The sequence below is a fragment of the Heterodontus francisci genome, unplaced genomic scaffold (assembly GCF_036365525.1).
Source record: "Heterodontus francisci isolate sHetFra1 unplaced genomic scaffold, sHetFra1.hap1 HAP1_SCAFFOLD_1676, whole genome shotgun sequence".
Classification (NCBI taxonomy): Eukaryota; Metazoa; Chordata; class Chondrichthyes; order Heterodontiformes; family Heterodontidae; genus Heterodontus; species Heterodontus francisci.
In genome coordinates this window covers 35,754-57,692 of record NW_027140358.1, presented here as the reverse complement: position 1 = coordinate 57,692, position 21,939 = coordinate 35,754, and the positions used below count along the sequence as shown (strand labels likewise).

At 53.9% G+C, this 21,939-nt stretch overlaps 2 protein-coding genes across 2 annotated transcripts; one reads left to right on the top strand and one right to left on the bottom strand.

The window, feature by feature from the left end:
* Window positions 1-6: 6 nt before the first annotated feature.
* LOC137359344 (putative RNA-binding protein Luc7-like 1) lies at window positions 7-15,927 on the top strand. Its single transcript, XM_068025364.1, has 6 exons — window positions 7-92; window positions 1,718-1,861; window positions 10,921-11,097; window positions 11,685-11,800; window positions 13,081-13,324; window positions 15,545-15,927. Exons 2-5 carry the CDS (start codon window positions 1,733-1,735, stop codon window positions 13,301-13,303), a joined length of 645 nt encoding a protein of 214 aa, XP_067881465.1. The 5' UTR covers window positions 7-92; window positions 1,718-1,732; the 3' UTR covers window positions 13,304-13,324; window positions 15,545-15,927.
* Window positions 15,928-16,323: 396 nt separating this feature from the next.
* On the bottom strand, window positions 16,324-19,015 carry LOC137359343 (sphingosine kinase 2-like). Its single transcript, XM_068025363.1, has one exon. It carries the CDS (start codon window positions 19,011-19,013, stop codon window positions 18,033-18,035), a length of 981 nt encoding a protein of 326 aa, XP_067881464.1. The 5' UTR covers window positions 19,014-19,015; the 3' UTR covers window positions 16,324-18,032.
* Window positions 19,016-21,939: the final 2,924 nt, after the last annotated feature.

Sequence of the window (21,939 nt, the reverse complement as noted above, 5' to 3'; positions counted from 1 at the left end):
TGTTCCTGGAGGATTGCGACCGCAAAGCGGAGCAGGACAAGAACAAGCTGGTGCTGGTGCAGAAGTCGTTCAGCACCGAGATCATCGCCAAGGTACAGGCCGGTGGGGGGAGAGGAGAGGGCAGGGTGGGGGTCATCGGCCGGAGCGACGCACAGTGGGGGCCACCTCAGTAAAGTCCCTGGGCTCCCATTCCGCCGGCGCAGGGAGGGGTCAGCCCCCATGGAGAGACCCGTTCCCCAGCAGCAAGGGGTCAGTCCCCATGGGGAGACCCGTTCCCCCAGCAGCAAGGGGTCAGTCCCCATGGGGAGACCCGTTCCCCCAGCAGCAAGGGGTCAGCCCCCATGGAGAGACCCGTTCCCCCAGCAGCAAGGGGTCAGTCCCCATGGGGAGACCCGTTCCCCCAGCAGCAAGGGGTCAGCCCCCATGGGGAGACCCGTTCGCCCGCAGCAAGGGGTCAGCCCCCATGGGGAGACCCGTTCCCCCAGCAGCAAGGGGTCAGCCCCCATGGAGAGACCCGTTCCCCCAGCAGCAAGGGGTCAGCCCCCATGGGGAGACCCGTTCGCCAGCAGCAAGGGGTCAGCCCCCATGGGGAGACCCGTTCCCCCAGCAGCAAGGGGTCAGCCCCCATGGGGAGACCCGTTCCCCCAGCAGCAAGGGGTCAGCCCCCCATGGGGAGACCCGTTTACCCCCCCCCCCAAGCGAAGGGGTCAGCCCCCATGGGGAAACCCGTCCCCCAGCAGTGAGGGGTCAGTCCCCATGGAGGAGACCTGTTTCCCCCTAGTGAGGGGTCAGTCCCCATGGAGGAGACCTGTTTCCCCCTAGAGAGGGGTCAGTCCCCATGGGGGAGACCCGTTCCCCCAGCAGTGAGGGGTCAGTCCCCATGGGGAGACCCGTTCCCCCAGCAGTGAGGGGTCAGTCCCCATGGGGAGACCCGTCCCCCCAGCAGCGAGGGGTCAGTCCCCATGGGGAGACCCGTCCCCCCAGCAGCGAGGGGTCAGTCCCCATGGGGAGACCCGTTTCCCCCCAGTGAGGGGTCAGTCCCCATGGAGGAGACCCGTTTCCCCCAGTGAGGGGTCAGTCCCCATGGAGGAGACCTGTTTCCCCCCAGTGAGGGGTCAGTCCCCATGGGGAGACCCATCCCCCCAGCAGTGAGATGTCAGTCCCCATGGGGGACCCGTTCCCCCCCAGTGAGGGGTCAGTCCCCATGGAGGAGACCTGTTTCCCCCCAGTGAGGGGTCAGTCCCCATGGGGAGACCCATCCCCCCAGCAGTGAGATGTCAGTCCCCATGGGGGACCCGTTTCCCCCCAGTGAGGGGTCAGTCCCCATGGGGAGACCCATCCCCCCAGCAGTGAGATGTCAGTCCCCATGGGGGACCCGTTCCCCCAGCAGTGAGGTGTCAGTCCCCATGGAGGAGACCTGTTTCCCCCCAGTGAGGGGTCAGTCCCCATGGGGAGACCCATCCCCCCAGTGAGGGGTCAGTCCCCATGGGGAGACCCATCCCCCCAGCAGTGAGATGTCAGTCCCCATGGGGAGACCCATCCCCCCAGCAGTGAGATGTCAGTCCCCATGGGGGACCCGTTCCCCCAGCAGTGAGGTGTCAGTCCCCATGGGGAGACCTGTTTCCCCCCAGCGAGGGGTCAGTCCCCATGGGGAGACCCATCCCCCGCCTGCTGCATTACAGGCTTCCCTCTCACTCCTCTCTCTCTGGCCCGACAGGTTGAGAAGGTGCAGATGTTGAATGAGGATATCGGGAAGCTACTGGCCAGGGCTGAGGTGCTGGGCTCAAACGGAATCCTAGACCAGTCACAGCGGATGCTGGAGGAGGTCGACAGACTGACACAGCTGAAGAAGGAATCCGAGGTGGGGAGCGCGAGTGAGGGGAGGGCAAACGCAGGCCTCTGTGCTGCCCCAAACTAATCCCACTGCCCCGCCCTCTCCCCCTAGCCCTGTATCAATCCCCAAACTAATCCCACTGCCCCGCTCTCTCCCCCATAACCCTGTATCAATCCCCAAACTAATCCCACTGGCCCGCTCTCTCCCCCTAGCCCTGTATCAATCCCCAAACTAATCCCACTGCCCCGCCCTCTCCCAAAGCCCTGTATCAATTCCCAAACTAATCCCACTGCCCCGCTCTCTCCCCACGGCCCTGTATCAATCCCCAAACTAATCCCACTGCCCCGCTCTCCTCAAAGCCCTGCATCAATCCCCAAACTAATCCCACTGCCCCGCCCTCTCCCCAAAGCCCTGTATCAATTCCCAAACTAATCCCACTGCCCCGCTCTCTCTCCCCACGGCCCTGTATCAATCCCCAAACTAATCCCACTGCCCCGCTCTCCTCAAAGCCCTGCATCAATCCACAAACTAATCCCACTGCCCCGCTCTCTCCCCATAGCCCTGTACAATCACAAACTAATCCCACTGCCCCGCTCTCTCCCCATAGCCCTGTATCAATTCCCAAACTAATCCCACTGCCCCGCTCTCTCCCCACGGCCCTGTATCAATCCCCAAACTAATCCCACTGCCCCGCTCTCTCCCCATAGCCCTGTACAATCACAAACTAATCCCACTGCCCCGCTCTCTCCCCATAGCCCTGTATCAATTCCCAAACTAATCCCACTGCCCCGCTCTCTCCCCATAGCCCTGTACAATCACAAACTAATCCCACTGCCCCGCTCTCTCCCCATAGCCCTGTATCAATTCCCAAACTAATCCCACTGCCCCGCTCTCTCCCCATAGCCCTGTACAATCACAAACTAATCCCCACTGCCCCGCTCTCTCCCCATAGCCCTGTACAATCACAAACTAATCCCACTGCCCCGCTCTCTCCCCATAGCCCTGTATCAATTCCCAAACTAATCCCACTGCCCCGCTCTCTCCCCATAGCCCTGTACAATCACAAACTAATCCCACTGCCCCGCTCTCTCCCCATAGCCCTGTATCAATTCCCAAACTAATCCCACTGCCCCGCTCTCTCCCCAAAGCCCTGCATCAATCACAAACTAATCCCACTGCCCCGCTCTCTCCCCATAGCCCTGCATCAATCACAAACTAATCCCACTGCCCCGCTCTCTCCCCATAGCCCTGTATCAATCCTCAAACTAATCTAACTGCCCCACTCTCTCCCCATAGCCCTGTATCAATCACAAACTAATCCCACTGCCCCGCTCTCTCCACATAGCCCTGTATCAATCCCCAAACTAATCCCACTGTCTCGCTCTCCCCATAGCCCTGTATCAATCACAAACTAATCCCACTGCCCCGCTCTCTCCCCATAGCCCTGTATCAATCCCCAAACTAATCCCACTGTCTCGCTCTCCCCCATAGCCCTGTATCAATCACAAACTAATCCCACTGCCCCGCTCTCTCCCCATAGCCCTGTATCAATCCCCAAACTAATCCCACTGTCTCGCTCTCCCCATAGCCCTGTATCAATCCACAAACTAATCCCACTGCCCCGCTCTCTCCCCATAGCCCTGTATCAATTCCCAAACTAATCCCACTGCCCCGCTCTCTCCCAAAGCCCTGCATCAATCACAAACTAATCCCACTGCCCCGCTCTCTCCCCATAGCCCTGCATCAATCACAAACTAATCCCACTGCCCCGCTCTCTCCCCATAGCCCTGTATCAATCCTCAAACTAATCTAACTGCCCCACTCTCTCCCCATAGCCCTGTATCAATCACAAACTAATCCCACTGCCCCGCTCTCTCCACATAGCCCTGTATCAATCCCCAAACTAATCCCACTGTCTCGCTCTCCCCATAGCCCTGTATCAATCACAAACTAATCCCACTGCCCCGCTCTCTCCCCATAGCCCTGTATCAATCCCCAAACTAATCCCACTGTCTCGCTCTCCCCATAGCCCTGTATCAATCACAAACTAATCCCACTGCCCCGCTCTCTCCCCATAGCCCTGTACAATCACAAACTAATCCCACTGCCCCGCTCTCTCCCCATAGCCCTGTATCAATTCCCAAACTAATCCCACTGCCCCGCTCTCTCCCCATAGCCCTGTACAATCACAAACTAATCCCACTGCCCCGCTCTCTCCCCATAGCCCTGTATCAATTCCCAAACTAATCCCACTGCCCCGCTCTCTCCCCAAAGCCCTGCATCAATCACAAACTAATCCCACTGCCCCGCTCTCTCCCCATAGCCCTGCATCAATCACAAACTAATCCCACTGCCCCGCTCTCTCCCCATAGCCCTGTATCAATCCTCAAACTAATCTAACTGCCCCACTCTCTCCCCATAGCCCTGTATCAATCACAAACTAATCCCACTGCCCCGCTCTCTCCACATAGCCCTGTATCAATCCCCAAACTAATCCCACTGTCTCGCTCTCCCCATAGCCCTGTATCAATCACAAACTAATCCCACTGCCCCGCTCTCTCCCCATAGCCCTGTATCAATCCCCAAACTAATCCCACTGTCTCGCTCTCCCCATAGCCCTGTATCAATCACAAACTAATCCCACTGCCCCGCTCTCTCCCCATAGCCCTGTATCAATCCCCAAACTAATCCCACTGTCTCGCTCTCCCCATAGCCCTGCATCAATCACAAACTAATCCCACTGTCTCGCTCTCTCCCCATAGCCCTGTATCAATCCCCAAACTAATCCCACTGGCCCGCTCTCTCCCCCCAGCCCTGCATCAATCACAAACTAATCCCACTGCCCTGCTCTCTCCCCATAGCCCTGTCTCAATCCCCAAACTAATCCCACTGGCCCGCTCTCTCCCCCTAGCCCTGTATCAATTCCCAAACTAATCCCACTGCCCCGCTCTCTCCCCATAGCCCTGCATCAATCACAAACTAATCCCACTGGCCCGCTCTCTCCCCCTAGCCCTGTATCAATTCCCAAACTAATCCCACTGCCCCGCTCTCTCCCCATAGCCCTGTATCAATTCCCAAACTAATCCCACTGCCCCCGCTCTCTCCCCATAGCCCTGCATCAATCACAAACTAATCCCACTGCCCCGCTCTCTCCCCATAGCCCTGCATCAATCACAAACTAATCCCACTGCCCCGCTCTCTCCCCATAGCCCTGTATCAATCCCCAAACTAATCCCACTGCCTCGCTCTCTCCCCATAGCCCTGTATCAATCCCCAAACTGATCCCACTGCCCCCACTCTCTCCCCATAGCCCTGTATCAATCCCCAAACTAATCCCACTGCCCTGCTTTCTCCCCATAGCCCTGCATCAATCCCCAAACTAATCCCACTGCCCCGCTCTCTCCCCATAGCCCTGTACAATCACAAACTAATCCCACTGACCCGCTCTCTCCCCATAGCCCTGTATCAATCCCCAAACTAATCCCACTGCCCTGCTCTCTCCCCATAGCCCTGTATCAATCCCCAAACTAATCCCACTGCCCCGCTCTCTCCCCAAAGCCCTGTATCAATTCCCAAACTAATCCCACTGCCCCACTCTCTCCCCATAGCCCTGTATCAATCCCCAAACTAATCCCACTGCCCCGCTCTCTCCGCATAGCCCTGTATCAATCACAAACTGATCCCACTGCCCCGCTCTCTCCCCATAGCCCTGTATCAATCCCCAAACTAATCCCACTGCCCCGCTCTCTCCCCATAGCCCTGTATCAATCCCCAAACTAATCCCACTGCCCCGCTCTCTCCCCATAGCCCTGTATCAATCCCCAAACTAATCCCACTGCCCCACTCTCTCCCCATAGCCCTGTATCAATCCCCAAACTAATCCCACTGCCCCACTCTCTCCCCATAGCCCTGTATCAATCACAAACTAATCCCACTGCCCCGCTCTCTCCCCACGGCCCTGTATCAATCCCCAAACTAATCCCACTGTCTCGCTCTCTCCCCATAGCCCTGTATCAATCCCCAAACTAATCCCACTGCCCCGCTCTCTCCCCCTAGCCCTGCATCAATCACAAACTAATCCCACTGCCCTGCTCTCTCCCCATAGCCCTGTCTCAATCCCCAAACTAATCCCACTGGCCCGCTCTCTCCCCCTAGCCCTGTATCAATCCCCAAACTAATCCCACTGCCCCACTCTCTCCCCACGGCCCTGTATCAATTCCCAAACTAATCCCACTGCCCCGCTCTCTCCCCATAGCCCTGCATCAATCACAAACTAATCCCACTGCCCCGCTCTCTCCCCATAGCCCTGTATCAATCCCCAAACTAATCCCACTGCCTCGCTCTCTCCCCATAGCCCTGTATCAATCCCCAAACTAATCCCACTGCCTCGCTCTCTCCCCATAGCCCTGTATCAATCCCCAAACTAATCCCACTGCCTCGCTCTCTCCCCATAGCCCTGTATCAATCCCCAAACTAATCCCACTGCCCCGCTCTCTCCCCATAGCCCTGTATCAATCCCCAAACTAATCCCACCTGCCCCGCTCTCCCCAAAGCCCTGTATCAATCCCCAAACTAATCCCACTGCCCCGCTCTCTCCCCATAGCCCTGTATCAATCCCCAAACTCATCCCACTGCCCCGCTTTCCTCCCCATAGCCCTGTATCAATCCCCAAACTAATCCCACTGCCCCATTCTCTCCCCATAGCCCTGGACAATCACAAACTAATCCCACTGCCCCGCTCTCTCCCCAAAGCCCTGTATCAATCCCCAAACTAATCCCACTGCCTTGCTCTCTCCCCATAGCCCTGTATCAATCCCCAAACTAATCCCACTGCCCTGCTCTCTCCCCATAGCCCTGTATCAATCCCCAAACTAATCCCACTGCCCCGCTCTCTCCCCAAAGCCCTGTAGCAATCCCCAAACTAATCCCACTGCCCCACTCTCTCCCCATAGCCCTGTATCAATTCCCAAACTAATCCCACTGCCCCACTCTCTCCCCATAGCCCTGTATCAATCCCCAAACTAATCCCACTGCCCCGCTCCTCTCCGCATAGCCCTGTATCAATCACAAACTGATCCCACTGCCCCGCTCTCTCCCCATAGCCCTGTATCAATCCCCAAACTAATCCCACTGCCCCGCTCTCTCCCCATAGCCCTGTATCAATCCCCAAACTAATCCCACTGCCCCGCTCTCTCCCCATAGCCCTGTATCAATCCCCAAACTAATCCCACTGCCCCGCTCTCTCCCCCATAGCCCTGTATCAATCCCCAAACTAATCCCACTGCCCCGCTCTCTCCCCCATAGCCCTGTATCAATCCCCAAACTAATCCCACTGCCCCGCTCTCTCCCCATAGCCCTGTATCAATCCCCAAACTAATCCCACTGCCCCGCTCTCTCCCCATAGCCCTGTATCAATCCCCAAACTAATCCCACTGCCCTGCTCCCTCCCCATAGCCCTGTATCAATCACAAACTAATCCCACTGTTTCGCTCTCCCCATAGCCCTGTATCAATCCCCAAACTAATCTAACTGCCCCACTCTCTCCCCATAGCCCTGTATCAATCCCCAAACTAATCCCACTGCCCCGCTCTCTCCCCATAGCCCTGTATCAATCCCCAAACTAATCCCACTGCCCCGCTCTCTCCCCATAGCCCTGTATCAATCCCCAAACTCATCCCACTGCCCCGCTTTCTCCCCATAGCCCTGTATCAATCCCCAAACTAATCCCACTGCCCCATTCTCTCCCCATAGCCCTGGACAATCACAAACTAATCCCACTGCCCCGCTCTCTCCCCAAAGCCCTGTATCAATCCCCAAACTAATCCCACTGCCTTGCTCTCTCCCCATAGCCCTGTATCAATCCCCAAACTAATCCCACACTGCCCTGCTCTCTCCCCATAGCCCTGTATCAATCCCCAAACTAATCCCACTGCCCCGCTCTCTCCCCAAAGCCCTGTAGCAATCCCCAAACTAATCCCACTGCCCCACTCTCTCCCCATAGCCCTGTATCAATTCCCAAACTAATCCCACTGCCCCACTCTCTCCCCATAGCCCTGTATCAATCCCCAAACTAATCCCACTGCCCCGCTCTCTCCGCATAGCCCTGTATCAATCACAAACTGATCCCACTGCCCCGCTCTCTCCCCATAGCCCTGTATCAATCCCCAAACTAATCCCACTGCCCCGCTCTCTCCCCATAGCCCTGTATCAATCCCCAAACTAATCCCACTGCCCCGCTCTCTCCCCATAGCCCTGTATCAATCCCCAAACTAATCCCACTGCCCCGCTCTCTCCCCATAGCCCTGTATCAATCCCCAAACTAATCCCACTGCCCCGCTCTCTCCCCATAGCCCTGTATCAATCCCCAAACTAATCCCACTGCCCCGCTCTCTCCCCATAGCCCTGTATCAATCCCCAAACTAATCCCACTGCCCCGCCTCTCTCCCCATAGCCCTGTATCAATCCCCAAACTAATCCCACTGCCCTGCTCCCTCCCCATAGCCCTGTATCAATCACAAACTAATCCCACTGTTTCGCTCTCCCCATAGCCCTGTATCAATCCCCAAACTAATCTAACTGCCCCACTCTCTCCCCATAGCCCTGTATCAATCCCCAAACTAATCCCACTGCCTCGCTCTCTCCCCATAGCCCTGTATCAATCACAAACTAATCCCACTGGCCCACTCTCTCCCCAAAGCCCTGTATCAATTCCCAAACTAATCCCACTGCCCCGCTCTCTCCCCATAGCCCTGCATCAATCACAAACTAATCCCACTGCCCCGCTCTCTCCCCATAGCCCTGTATCAATCCCCAAACTAATCCCACTGCCTCGCTCTCTCCCCATAGCCCTGTATCAATCACAAACTAATCCCACTGGCCCGCTGTCTCCCCATAGCCCTGTATCAATCCCCAAACTAATCCCACTGCCTCGCTCTCTCCCCATAGCCCTGTATCAATCCCCAAAGTAATCCCACTGCCTCGCTCTCTCTCCCCATAGCCCTGTATCAATCCCCAAATTAATCCCACTGCCCCGCCCTCTCCCCATAGCCCTGTATCAATCCCCAAACTAATCCCACTGCCGCGCTCTCTCCCCATAGCCCTGTATCAATCCCCAAACTAATCCCACTGCCCCCATTCTCTCCCCATAGCCCTGTACAATCACAAACTAATCCCACTGTCTCGCTCTCCTCCCCAAAGCCCTGTATCAATCCCCAAACTAATCCCACTGCCCCGCTCTCTCCCCATAGCCCTGTACAATCACAAACTAATCCCACTGCCCCGCTCTCTCCCCAAAGCCCTGTATCAATCCCCAAACTAATCCCACTGCCCTGCTCTCTCCCCATAGCCCTGTATCAATCCCCAAACTAATCCCACTGCCCCGCTCTCTCCCCAAAGCCCTGTATCAATCCCCAAACTAATCCCACTGCCCCACTCTCTCCCCATAGCCCTGTATCAATCCCCAAACTAATCCCACTGCCCCGTTCTCTCCGCATAGCCCTGTATCAATCACAAACTGATCCCACTGCCCCGCTCTCTCCCCATAGCCCTGTATCAATCCCCAAACTAATCCCACTGCCCCGCTCTCTCCCCATAGCCCTGTATCAATCCCCAAACTAATCCCACTGCCCCGCTCCCTCCCCATAGCCCTGTATCAATCCCCAAACTAATCCCACTGCCCCGCTCTCTCCCCATAGCCCTGTATCAATCCCCAAACTAATCCCACTGCCCCGCTCCCTCCCCATAGCCCTGTATCAATCCCCAAACTAATCCCACTGCCCCGCTCTCTCCCCATAGCCCTCTCTCAATCCCCAAACTAATCCCACTGCCCCGCTCTCTCCCCATAGCCCTGTATCAATCCCCAAACTAATACCACTGCCCCCGCTCTCTCCCCATAGCCCTGTATCAATCACAAACTAATCCCACTGCCCTGCTCTCTCCCCATAGCCCTGTATCAAGCCCCAAACTATTCCCACTGCCCTGCTCTCTCCCCATAGCCCTGTATCCATCACAAACTGATCCCACTGCCCCATTCTCTCCCCATAGCCCTGTATCAATCTCAAACTAATCCCACTGTCCCGCTCTCTCCCCATATCCCTCTATCAATAACAAAGTGATCCCACTGCGCTGCTCTCTCCCCATAGCCCTGTATCAATCCCCAAACTAATCCCACTGCCCATTCTCTCCCCATAGCCCTGTATCAATCTCAAACTAATACCACTGCCCCGCTCTCTCCCCATAGCCCTGTATCAATCCCCAAACTAATCCCACTGCCCCGCTCTCTCCCCATAGCCCTATATCAATCCCCAAACTAATCCCACTGCCCCGCTCTCTCCCCATAGCCCTATATCAATCCCCAAACTAATCCCACTGCCCCGCTCTCTCCCCATAGCCCTATATCAATCCCCAAACTAATCCCACTGCCCCGCTCTCTCCCCATAGCCCTGTATCAATCCCCAAACTAATCCCACTGCCCCGCTCTCTCCACATAGCCCTGTATCAATCCCCAAACTAATCCCACTGCCCCGCTCTCTCCCCATAGCCCTATATCAATCCCCAAACTAATACCACTGCCTCGCTCTCTCCCCATAGCCCTGTATCAATCCCCAAACTAATCCCACTGCGCCGCCCTCTCCCCATAGCCCTGTATCAATCCCCAAAGTAATCCCACTGCCCCGCTCTCTCCCCCATAGCCCTGTATCAATCCCCAAACTAATCCCACTGCCCCGCTCTCTCCCCGTAGCCCTGTATCAATCCCCAAACTAATCCCACTGCCCCGCTCTCTCCCCCATAGCCCTATATCAATCCCCAAACTAATACCACTGCCCCGCTCTCTCCCCATAGCCCTGTATCAATCCCCAAACTAATACCACTGCCCCGCTCTCTCCCCATAGCCCTGTATCAATCCCCAAACTAATCCCACTGCGCCGCCCTCTCCCCATAGCCCTATATCAATCCCCAAACTAATACCACTGCCCCGCTCTCTCCCCATAGCCCTGTATCAATCCCCAAACTAATACCACTGCCCCGCTCTCTCCCCATAGCCCTCTATCAATCCCCAAAGTAATCCATCTCTCTCCAACCAACAGCAGGAGTACCGTAACAACATTCCCACCTGCAGCCTGCAGCAGCAGAAACTGCGCGTGTGTGACGTGTGCGGTGCCTATCTGGGCCTCCAAGAGAAGGACAAGCGCCTGGCGGATCATTTCAGGGGACGGCTGCACATGGGGTTCATGGAGATCCGCAGCAAACTGCAGCAGGTGAAGGTGAGGGCAAAAGAAGAGAGCTCTTGGTTAAGTGCCACAGTAAAGACTTCTCGCAAGACGGAAGCTGACGGCTTTGGTGGGTGGCGGTGACTGTGTTGTGTTTGTGGGGGGCGTAGTCACATCAGGACGTCCAATTATCTGCCCCACTCGCCCACGTGGTGTTTCCCCCTCTCTATCTCCCACACCCCCCCCCCTTCCCCCCCTCCCCTCCCCTCCCATATCCCTCGATTCCCTCAGCTCCCCAAAAGTTATTTCCATCTCCGCCTCGAATATACTCGTAAGACTGAGCACATGCAGCTCTCTCTGGGGTCGAGATTTGCGGAGATTCACCAACCCCTCGGAGTGAAGGAATGTCTCCCCCGTCTCAGTGCCAAATCCTGAGGCTGTGACGCCCCATCGCGCCACTTCTGGACTCTCCAGCCAGGGCGGTGGATGTTGGGAAGGTGTCAATAGCTGCCCTGTCAAACCCCCCCCCCCCCCCCCCCCCACTCTCCGAATTGTACGCGTTTCAATGGGGGTCACCTCATTCTTTCGGGGAGGCAGCGGATGACCGGCACTGAAAAGTTCCGACGTTCCCGTTTTTGCAGAAGACGCTGGCGGAGAAACTGGGAATGTCCAACGTGGAACTGTCCAGACAGAGGGAGGAGCGCCGGTCTGAGAGGAGGCCAAGTGAGAGAAAATCCGAAAGCCAGAGCCGACCGAGGTGCGAACGCGCGTTGGGATAAGGTGGGGTGTCCGCTTTTGTGGGGGGGTGGGGGGGGGGGAAACGGGTCTCCTGGGGACTGACCCCTCGCTGCTGGGGGAAACAGGTCTCCCCACGGGGGACTGACCCCCTCGTCGAAGGCCGCGAATGACTGTTGGGCCCTTTCTGCTGTGTGTGTGTGTGTGTGTGTGTGTGTGTCAATTATGTGTTTGGCCCAGTGATCCCCCCCAGACAGTTGTGAATGCTGTGTGCTCCTTAGATACCCCCCCCGCACCCCCGGGTGTCCTTGGGGTTTTCATTGTGCCTGGTACTCGGCAACAGGAGAACACACCACTCCCGTACCTGGCCGAGAGTCAGCACTTCACAATCAGCTGCTGACGTGCACAAGAAATATTTAATGTCTCTCTCCTCCTCTCCCCTGCTTGCTCGCCTTTCACTGTGTCCCTCTCTCTCCTCTCCCCCCCCTCTCTCCCCGTCCCCCTCTCTCTCTCTCTCCCCGTCCCCCCCTCTCTCTCTCTCTCTCTCTCTCCCCGTCCCCCCTCACTCTCTCTCCCCGTCCCCCTCACTCTCTCTCCCCGTCCCCCTCACTCTCTCTCCCCGTCCCCCTCACTCTCTCTCCCCGTCCCCCTCACCCCCTCTCCCCGTTGTCCCCCCCCCTCTCCCCATCCCCCCCCCTCTCCCCGTTCCCCCCCCCTCTCTCCCCCCGTTCCCCCCCCCCTCTCCCCCCGTTCCCCCCCCCCCCCCCCTCTCCCCGTTCTCCCCCCCCCCCCTCTCCCCGTTCTCCCCCCCCCCCCCCCCTCTCTCTCTGGGCCCCTCTCTCTCTCTCTCTCTGGGCCCCTCCGGGCCCCTCCCTCTCTCTGGGCCCCTCCCTCTCTCTCTGGGCCCCTCCCTCTCCCTCTGGGCCCCTCCCTCTCTCTCTCTCTCTGTGCCCCCTCTCTCTGGGCCCCCTCTCTATCTGTCTTTGTGCCCCCCCTCTCCCTCTCTCTCTGGGCCCCTCTCTCTCCCTGGGCCCCCTCTCTATCTCTCTGGGCCCCCCCTCTCTCTCTCTCTCTGGGCCCCCTCTCTCTCTTTCTCTGTGCCCCCCCCTCTCTCTCTCTGCCCCCTCTCTCTCTCTCTGTGCCCCTTGTCTCTCCCTGCCCCCTCTCTCTCTGGGTTTCTCCCCGCTCCTCTCTCCCCCTCCCCGCTCTTCTCTCCCCCTCCCCGCTCTTTCTCTCCCCCTCCCCGCTCCTCTCTCCCCCTCCCCGCTCCTCTCTCCCCCCTCCCCGCTTCTCTCCCCACAGCAGAGATCCCAAGCCTAGCTCCAGCTCCAGCTCCAGCATCGCGCACGAGCTGAAGTGGCCGATTCAGCCCCGATTCCGGGATTATCGAGAGCGCCCTTTCTACCAGCGTCCGGTGGTCTCGGTGCCGCTGCCCCCCTCCTCCGCTGTACGACAGACCCTGGGCCCGTTACATGGAGCCCCTGGTCCCTCTGTATCGCAGCCGGGAGCCTCTGCCACGTTTTGACCCGTACGAGGCCTTCGAAAGGTAATTACTGTACTGCTTCCGCTGTTGTGTGAGGCCTCAAAATTTACTGGATATCACAGGAAAGGCGTCCCAGTTATATACCCTCCACAAGGCCATTCACAGCGGTCATTCTCAAACATAATTTAACCCTGAGCACGTGAGGAGATATCCGGGACAGGCAAGCAAATGCTCGGTCACAGAGGGAGGTTTCAAGGAGCGTCTTAAAGGAGGAGAGAGAGAGAGAGGCGGAGAGGGTCAGGGAGGGAATTCCAGAGCTCCAAGCAGCTTAAGGCACGGTCACCAATGGTGAAGCAATGGGAATCCGGGGGTGGGGGTGGTGCTCAAGAGGCCAGAATTGGAGGAGTGCAGAGATCTCGGAGGGTTGTAGGGGCTGGATAGGGAGGGAGGGAACGAGGGGCCATGGAGGGATTTGAACAGGAGGGTGAGAATATCTGTGGAGATATCCCCCTGAGAGAGAGGGGACTGAGAGACACCAGTCAGTGCACAGATATCACCCTGAGAGAGAGGGACTGAGAGACACCAGTCAGTATACAGATATCTCCCTGAGAGAGAGGACTGAGAGACACCAGTCAGTGTACAGATATCACCCTGAGAGAGAGGGGACTGAGAGACACCAGTCAGTGCACAGATATCACCCTGAGAGAGAGGGACTGAGAGACACCAGTCAGTATACAGATATCTCCCTGAGAGAGAGGGACTAAGAGACACCAGTCAGTGCACAGATATCACCCTGAGAGAGAGGGACTGAGAGACACCAGTCAGTATACAGATATCTCCCTGAGAGAGAGGACTGAGAGACACCAGTCAGTGTACAGATATCACCCTGAGAGAGAGGGGACTGAGAGACACCAGTCAGTGTACAGATATCACCCTGAGAGAGAGGGACTGAGAGACACCAGTCAGTATACAGATATCTCCCTGAGAGAGAGGACTGAGAGACACCAGTCAGTGTACAGATATCACCCTGAGAGAGAGGGACTAAGAGGACACCAGTCAGTGCACAGATATCACCCTGAGAGAGAGGGACTGAGAGACACCAGTCAGTATACAGATATCTCCCTGAGAGAGAGGACTGAGAGACACCAGTCAGTGTACAGATATCACCCTGAGAGAGAGGGGACTGAGAGACACCAGTCAGTGGACAGATATCACCCTGAGAGAGAGGACTGAGAGACACCAGTCAGTGTACAGATATCACCCTGAGAGAGAGGACTGAGAGACACCAGTCAGTGGACAGATATCACCCTGAGAGAGGGGGACTGAGAGACACCAGTCAGTGTACAGATATCACCCTGAGAGAGGGGGACTGAGAGACACCAGTCAGTGCACAGATATCACCCTGAGAGAGAGGACTGAGAGACACCAGTCAGTGTACAGATATCTCCCTGAGAGAGAGGACTGAGAGACACCAGTCAGTGTACAGATAACACCCTGAGAGAGAGGACTGAGAGACACCAGTCAGTGGACAGATATCACCCTGAGAGAGGGGGACTGAGAGACACCAGTCAGTGTACAGATATCACCCTGAGAGAGGGGACTGAGAGACACCAGTCAGTGTACAGATATCACCCTGAGAGAGAGGGACTGAGAGACACCAGTCAGTGTACAGATATCACCCTGAGAGAGTTGGGACAGAGAGACACCAGTCAGTGTACAGATATCATCCTGAGAGAGTTGGGACAGAGAGACACCAGTCAGTGTACAGATATCACCCTGAGAGAGAGGACTGAGAGACACCAGTCAGTGTACAGATATCACCCTGAGAGAGAGGGGACTGAGAGACACCAGTCAGTGTACAGATATCACCCTGAGAGAGAGGGGACTGAGAGACACCAGTCAGTGTACAGATATCTCCCTGAGAGAGAGGACTGAGAGACACCAGTCAGTGCACAGATATCACCCAGAGAGAGAGGGGACTGAGACACCAGTCAGTGTACAGATATCACCCTGAGAGAGAGGGGACTGAGAGACACCAGTCAGTGTACAGATATCTCCCTGAGAGAGAGGACTGAGAGACACCAGTCAGTGTACAGCTATCACCCTGAGAGAGAGGGACTGAGAGACACCAGTCAGTGTACAGATATCACCCTGAGAGAGAGGGACTGAGAGACACCAGTCAGTGTCCAGATATCACCCTGAGAGAGAGGGGACTGAGAGACACCAGTCAGTGTACAGATAACTTCTGATATTTCTTCATTTCTCTCCCGCTGACCTCTGCAGACCCTTGAGACGACGTCCCCTGTTCCAAGACCCTCGCGAACGACTGTTCAGAGAAAATCCACGCTTTGGGTTGTACAACAGCTTCTAGACTTGACAGAGCGAGCGAGAGAGAGAGACTGGCTGAGTCATGCCCTGTGGCAAATGCCCCTTTTGCTTTCGTTCTGTGGGAGAGGGTTTGCGTTGGGCGGAGTGGGGTGGAAAGGGTGAGCTGGATGTTTTTATCCCCCCCACTGCCTCCTCCGCTACCGCCTCGAGAGATCTGTGTCACTCTCGCCGGAGGCACCCACGAAATAAGATTCATCTTGTCCTTTGTACAAAATAGTTGCTGTGTTGGTATTTCTTTATTCGATTAAAGCAAGATTCTCTTTTTTTTTAAAAAAAAAGCAAAACACGATTATTTCTGACCATCTCAGTGACGGGCCCGAACGTTTGGAGGAACAGGGAGGTTTTCAGGTGAGGCGGCGGGGGGGGCGGGGGAGGGGGGATGTTCGAGGCTGGCATCGCGGAAGTTTGCAGGGGCCGGAGGAGACAACAGAGATTGCTGTGGAGGGATTTGAACAGGAGGAAGAGAATTTTCAAACACGGGGTGCTGCCGGACCGGGGGGCCAGTGTCGGTCTGCGAGCGCAGGGAGTGACGGGTGAACGGGACTTGATGCCAGCTTGGACACGGGGAGGGAAAGCAGCCCGCACGTCGGATGAGCTGAAGGGCACGGACGAGGAGCGTCAGCTGAGCCCAAACGAGACCGAGCGAGCGCAGACGCCAATGGAAAAGGCGGAGGTTTTTGTTTCAAACCCATCAGTTTTATTGCTTTTGGCAGCAGCCGCCCAAGGGACTGCGCCCCCAAGTTAGTGCAAATCAAACAGCGTACACGCGGAGAGAGAGAGAGGGAGATTTTTTTAAAAAACCCTCAAAAAAATACACAGCAGACACCAGAGCATTAAAACACACAACATTCATCGAGTTCATCGCATTTCCAAATGATTTGGTTCAATGCCCCGCCCTCAACAGATCGTGTCAGTGCCCACACCAGGCTTGCGGATAAAATCGAGGTACAGGGAGGGTTACCGGCTGCTCCCAGCCAGAATTAAATCCAAAAAAACAAGCGATTCAAACATGGTTCTTCCAGTCATTATCAGAACCCAGGCCAGTCAATCACGACATGCGGACAAAAGGCTGCCCCTCAGCCCCGGGGAAAACAGTCACCGAGTTCAGCAGAGGTGTTCGGTGGGGTTGGGGGGGGGGGGGCTTGTCTCGTAAACACTTGCCCCCCTCCCTCCCCTGTCCCCACGGAGGCCAGCGACCCAACACCGCAAATTGAAAACATCTCCCGACAGGTTAAGCACCTTTGCAGGTAGAGTTAATTTCGACAATAAATTACACAACAAAAATAAACGGCGTATGATTAATCTCAGTTAGTGTCCAGATTCAGCAAAACTCAGGGTTGAGGTTACAGAGTAAAGCTCCCTCTACACTGTCCCCCATCAAACACTCCCCAGGACAGGTACAGTACGAGGGTTAGATACAGAGTAAAGCTCCCTCTACACTGTCCCCCATCAAACACTCCCAGGACAGGTACAGTACGGGGGGTTAGATACAGAGTAAAGCTCCCTCTACACTGTCCCCATCAAACACTCCCCAGGACAGGGACAGTACGGGGGGTTAGATACAGAGTAAAGCTCCCTCTACACTGTCCCCCATCAAACACTCCCAGGACAGGGACAGTACGGGGGTTAGATACAGAGTAAAGCTCCCTCTACACTGTCCCCCATCAAACACTCCCAGGACAGGTACAGTACGGGGGTTAGATACAGAGTAAAGCTCCCTCTACACTGTCCCCCATCAAACACTCCCCAGGACAGGTACAGTACGGGGGGGTTAGAAAAAAAAAAAAAACGGGGGGTTAGATACAGAGTAAAGCTCCCTCTACACTGTCCCCATCAAACAAGGCACAGCACGGGGGGGGGTTAGATACAGAGTAAAGCTCCCTCTGCACTGTCCCCCATCAAACACTCCCAGGACAGGTACAGCACGGGGGGTTAGATACAGGGTGAACGGTCACTGTTATTTTCTCATGGTTTTCATGCCCCCGACAGGGCTCCATTGCAACTCCCAATGAAATGACCGGATCCAGGTGGCGTGATTCAGAGCACAGCCAGGGTTGATGGTGGGGAGGGGAAAGGCATTTGGGCAAGGCAGGCGGACAGAGGCACCCCTCCCGCCCTGTGCAAACTCACGTTGAGTGTGTCGTACCGGATTCAGACCCGCCTCTCGTACCTGCCTCCCCGAGGGGCCGGGCACTCCCGGGGAAGGGGATTGAGGTCACTGTCAAAGGTTAACTAAAGGGGGAGAGAGAGAGAGAGATTGATAGCGAGACGGAGACAAGTGGGGAATGAAAGGCGAGGGGGGATGGGTGGGTGGGTGGGGGCGGGGGAGGAAGGGGGTAATTCCCTCGCCTCCCTCCCCTTTCCCCCACCACCCCCGTCGCCCTCAGCCCCTGTTGGTGTGGGCGTGGACCCCCGTGATGAGGCGGGCCAGGCCCCCGTGGACCTGGGCCTGGACGGGGCCGTACTCGACCCGCTCGCCGTCCACGGTGATGATGCCCCGGGGGGTGAGGGGCTCCATGCGGAATGCCAGGGCGGGCACGCAGTGCAGGTGGGGGCAGCGCAGGTCGAAGTGGGTGCCCCGCTCCATGGCCAGGAAGAGGCGCAGGAGCGCGGCCCGCGAGACGCCGGCCGTCACGTAGCAGAGGTGCAGGGCGCCGTCGGCGAAGCGGGCGAAGGGGGCCGCCATGAGGTCTGCGCCCAGGTGCGTCTGGTAGATGGCCAGGACCAGCACAAAGTCGCCCTCCACCGTCTGCCAGTGAGGGGGCACCGGCTCGTCCAGCGGCGGCAGGAGATCGTCCGGGGGGAGGGCGGCGGGGGCCGGGGGGTCTCCCCCGGGGGCCGGCTGGGGCTCCCTACGGGCGGGAGCCCGGTCGCCCCCCTCCCCTTGCACCTCCTCCTCCACCACCACCACCTCCTCCTCCTCCGGCAGCGAGGGCCCCTCAAAGGAGAACCCCTCGCAGGCCAGGAAGGGCGAGGGGGAGTCCGTGGCGCCCCGGCTCCATAGGCCGGTCTCAGAGAGGGCACGGCTGAGCGAGGGGCGCGAGGGCCCCTCCGCCGAGGTGGTGATGCTCCGGCACAGGGCCCGTTTGGGCTGCCAGCTGGCCGGCAGGTAGGAGAGTCGCCCCCGGTAACGGCGCAGCGAGGCCAGGCACATCAACGTGCCCACAAAGAAGCGAGCCGATCCCACCCCCCGGTACTTCTCGCTCTCGATGTCCACGTCCGCCACGAAGCCCCAGGCCACGCTGAGGAAGGAGAAGTGACGGCGGCCCGAGGCGGTGGTCACCGACACCAAGTCCATAGGCTGCGACAGGCCCCGGCACAGCAGGAGAGTGCAGTTCACCAGCAGGTCCTCACCCATCACCATCCCGTACCTGAGGAGACACAGAGAGAGAGGATAAAATAGGACCTGCAGCAGCCAAAAGCAGACACAAACAAACTCCGAGCTTCAGAATATAAACATGGCCGAGTGTGACAGAAAAACAGAGCATCAGTGATATATATATATATACAGAGAGAGTCAGTGAAAAATATGGATGTATGCAGAGAGAGAGAGCGAGAGAGAGAGAATCAGTGAGATATGTGTATATATATATATATAGATATATATACACATATAGATAGTGTGTCAATGATATATATATATAGATAGAGAGAGAGTGACAGTGATTATATACAGAGAGAGAGAGTGTCAGTGATTATATATAGAGAGAGAGAGTGTCAGTGATTATATATAGAGAGAGAGTGTCAGTGATTATATATAGAGAGAGAATGTCAGTGATTATATATAGAGAGAGAGAGTGTCAGTGATTATATATAGAGAGAGAGAGTGTCAGTGATTATATATAGAGAGAGAGTGTCAGTGATTATATATAGAGAGAGAGTGTCAGTGATTATATATAGAGAGTGTCAGTGATTATATATAGAGAATGTCAGTGATTATATATAGAGAGAGAGAGTGTCAGTGATTATATATAGAGAGAGAGAGAGTGTCAGTGATTATATATAGAGAGAGAATGTCAGTGATTATATATAGAGAGAGTGTCAGTGATTATATATAGAGAATGTCAGTGATTATATATAGAGAGAGTGTCAGTGATTATATATAGAGAGAGTCAGTGATTATATATATAGAGAGTGTCAGTGATTATATAGAGAGAGAGAATGTCAGTGATTATATATAGAGAGTGTCAGTGATTATATATAGAGAGTGTCAGTGATTATATATAGAGAGAGAATGTCAGTGATTATATATAGAGAGAGTGTCAGTGATTATATATAGAGAATGTCAGTGATTATATATAGAGAGTGTCAGTGATTATATATAGAGAGAGAATGTCAGTGATTATATATAGAGAGAGTGTCAGTGATTATATATAGAGAGAGTCAGTGATTATATATATATATAGAGAGTGTCAGTGATTATATAGAGAGAGAGAATGTCAGTGATTATATATAGAGAGTGTCAGTGATTATATATAGAGAGAGAGTGTCAGTGATTATATATAGAGAGAGAATGTCAGTGATTATATATAGAGAGAGAATGTCAGTGATTATATATAGAGAGTGTCAGTGATTATATATAGAGAATGTCAGTGATTATATAGAGAGAGTGTCAGTGATTATATATAGAGAGAGAGTGTCAGTGATTATATATAGAGAATGTCAGTGATTATATAGAGAGAGTGTCAGTGATTATATATAGAGAGAGAGTGTCAGTGATTATATATAGAGAGAGAGTGTCAGTGATTATATATAGAGAGAGAGTGTCAGTGATTATATATAGAGAGAGAATGTCAGTGATTATATATAGAGAGTGTCAGTGATTATATATAGAGAGAGAATGTCAGTGATTATATATAGAGAGAGAATGTCAGTGATTATATATAGAGAGTGTCAGTGATTATATATAGAGAATGTCAGTGATTATATAGAGAGAGTGTCAGTGATTCTCTAGAGAGAGAGTGTCAGTGATTATATATAGAGAGTGTCAGTGATTATATATAGAGAATGTCAGTGATTATATAGAGAGAGTGTCAGTGATTATATATAGAGTGTCAGTGATTATATATAGAGAGTGTCAGTGATTATATAGAGTGTCAGTGATTATATATAGAGAGTGTCAGTGATTATATATAGAGAGAGTGTCAGTGATTATATATAGAGAGTGTCAGTGATTATATAGAGAGAGTGTCAGTGATTATATAGAGTGTCAGTGATTATATATAGAGAGTGTCAGTGATTATATATAGAGAGAGTGTCAGTGATTATATAGAGAGAGTGTCAGTGATTATATAGAGTGTCAGTGATTATATATATAGAGTGTCAGTGATTATATATAGAGAGAGAGTGTCAGTGATTATATATAGAGAGAGTGTCAGTGATTATATAGAGAGAGTGTCAGTGATTATATAGAGTGTCAGTGATTATATATATAGAGTGTCAGTGATTATATATAGAGAGAGAATGTCAGTGATTATATATAGAGAGTGTCAGTGATTATATATAGAGAGTGTCAGTGATTATATATAGAGAGTGTCAGTGATTATATATAGAGAGAGAGTGTCAGTGATTATATATAGAGAATGTCAGTGATTATATAGAGAGAGTGTCAGTGATTATATATAGAGTGTCAGTGATTATATATAGAGAATGTCAGTGATTATATAGAGAGAGTGTCAGTGATTATATAGAGTGTCAGTGATTATATAGAGAGAGTGTCAGTGATTCTCTAGAGAGAGAATGTCAGTGATTATATATAGAGAATGTCAGTGATTATATAGAGAGTGTCAGTGATTATATAGAGAGAGTGTCAGTGATTATATATAGAGAATGTCAGTGATTATATAGAGAGAGTGTCAGTGATTATATAGAGTGTCAGTGATTATATAGAGAGAGTGTCAGTGATTCTCTAGAGAGAGAGTGTCAGTGATTATATATAGAGAGAGAATGTCAGTGATTATATATAGAGAGTGTCAGTGATTATATAGAGTGTCAGTGATTATATAGAGAGAGTGTCAGTGATTCTCTAGAGAGAGAGTGTCAGTGATTATATATAGAGAGAGAATGTCAGTGATTATATATAGAGTGTCAGTGATTATATAGAGTGTCAGTGATTATATAGAGAGAGTGTCAGTGATTATATAGAGTGTCAGTGATTATATAGAGAGAGTGTCAGTGATTCTCTAGAGAGAGAGTGTCAGTGATTATATATAGAGAGAGAATGTCAGTGATTATATATAGAGAATGTCAGTGATTATATAGAGAGTGTCAGTGATTATATAGAGAGAGTG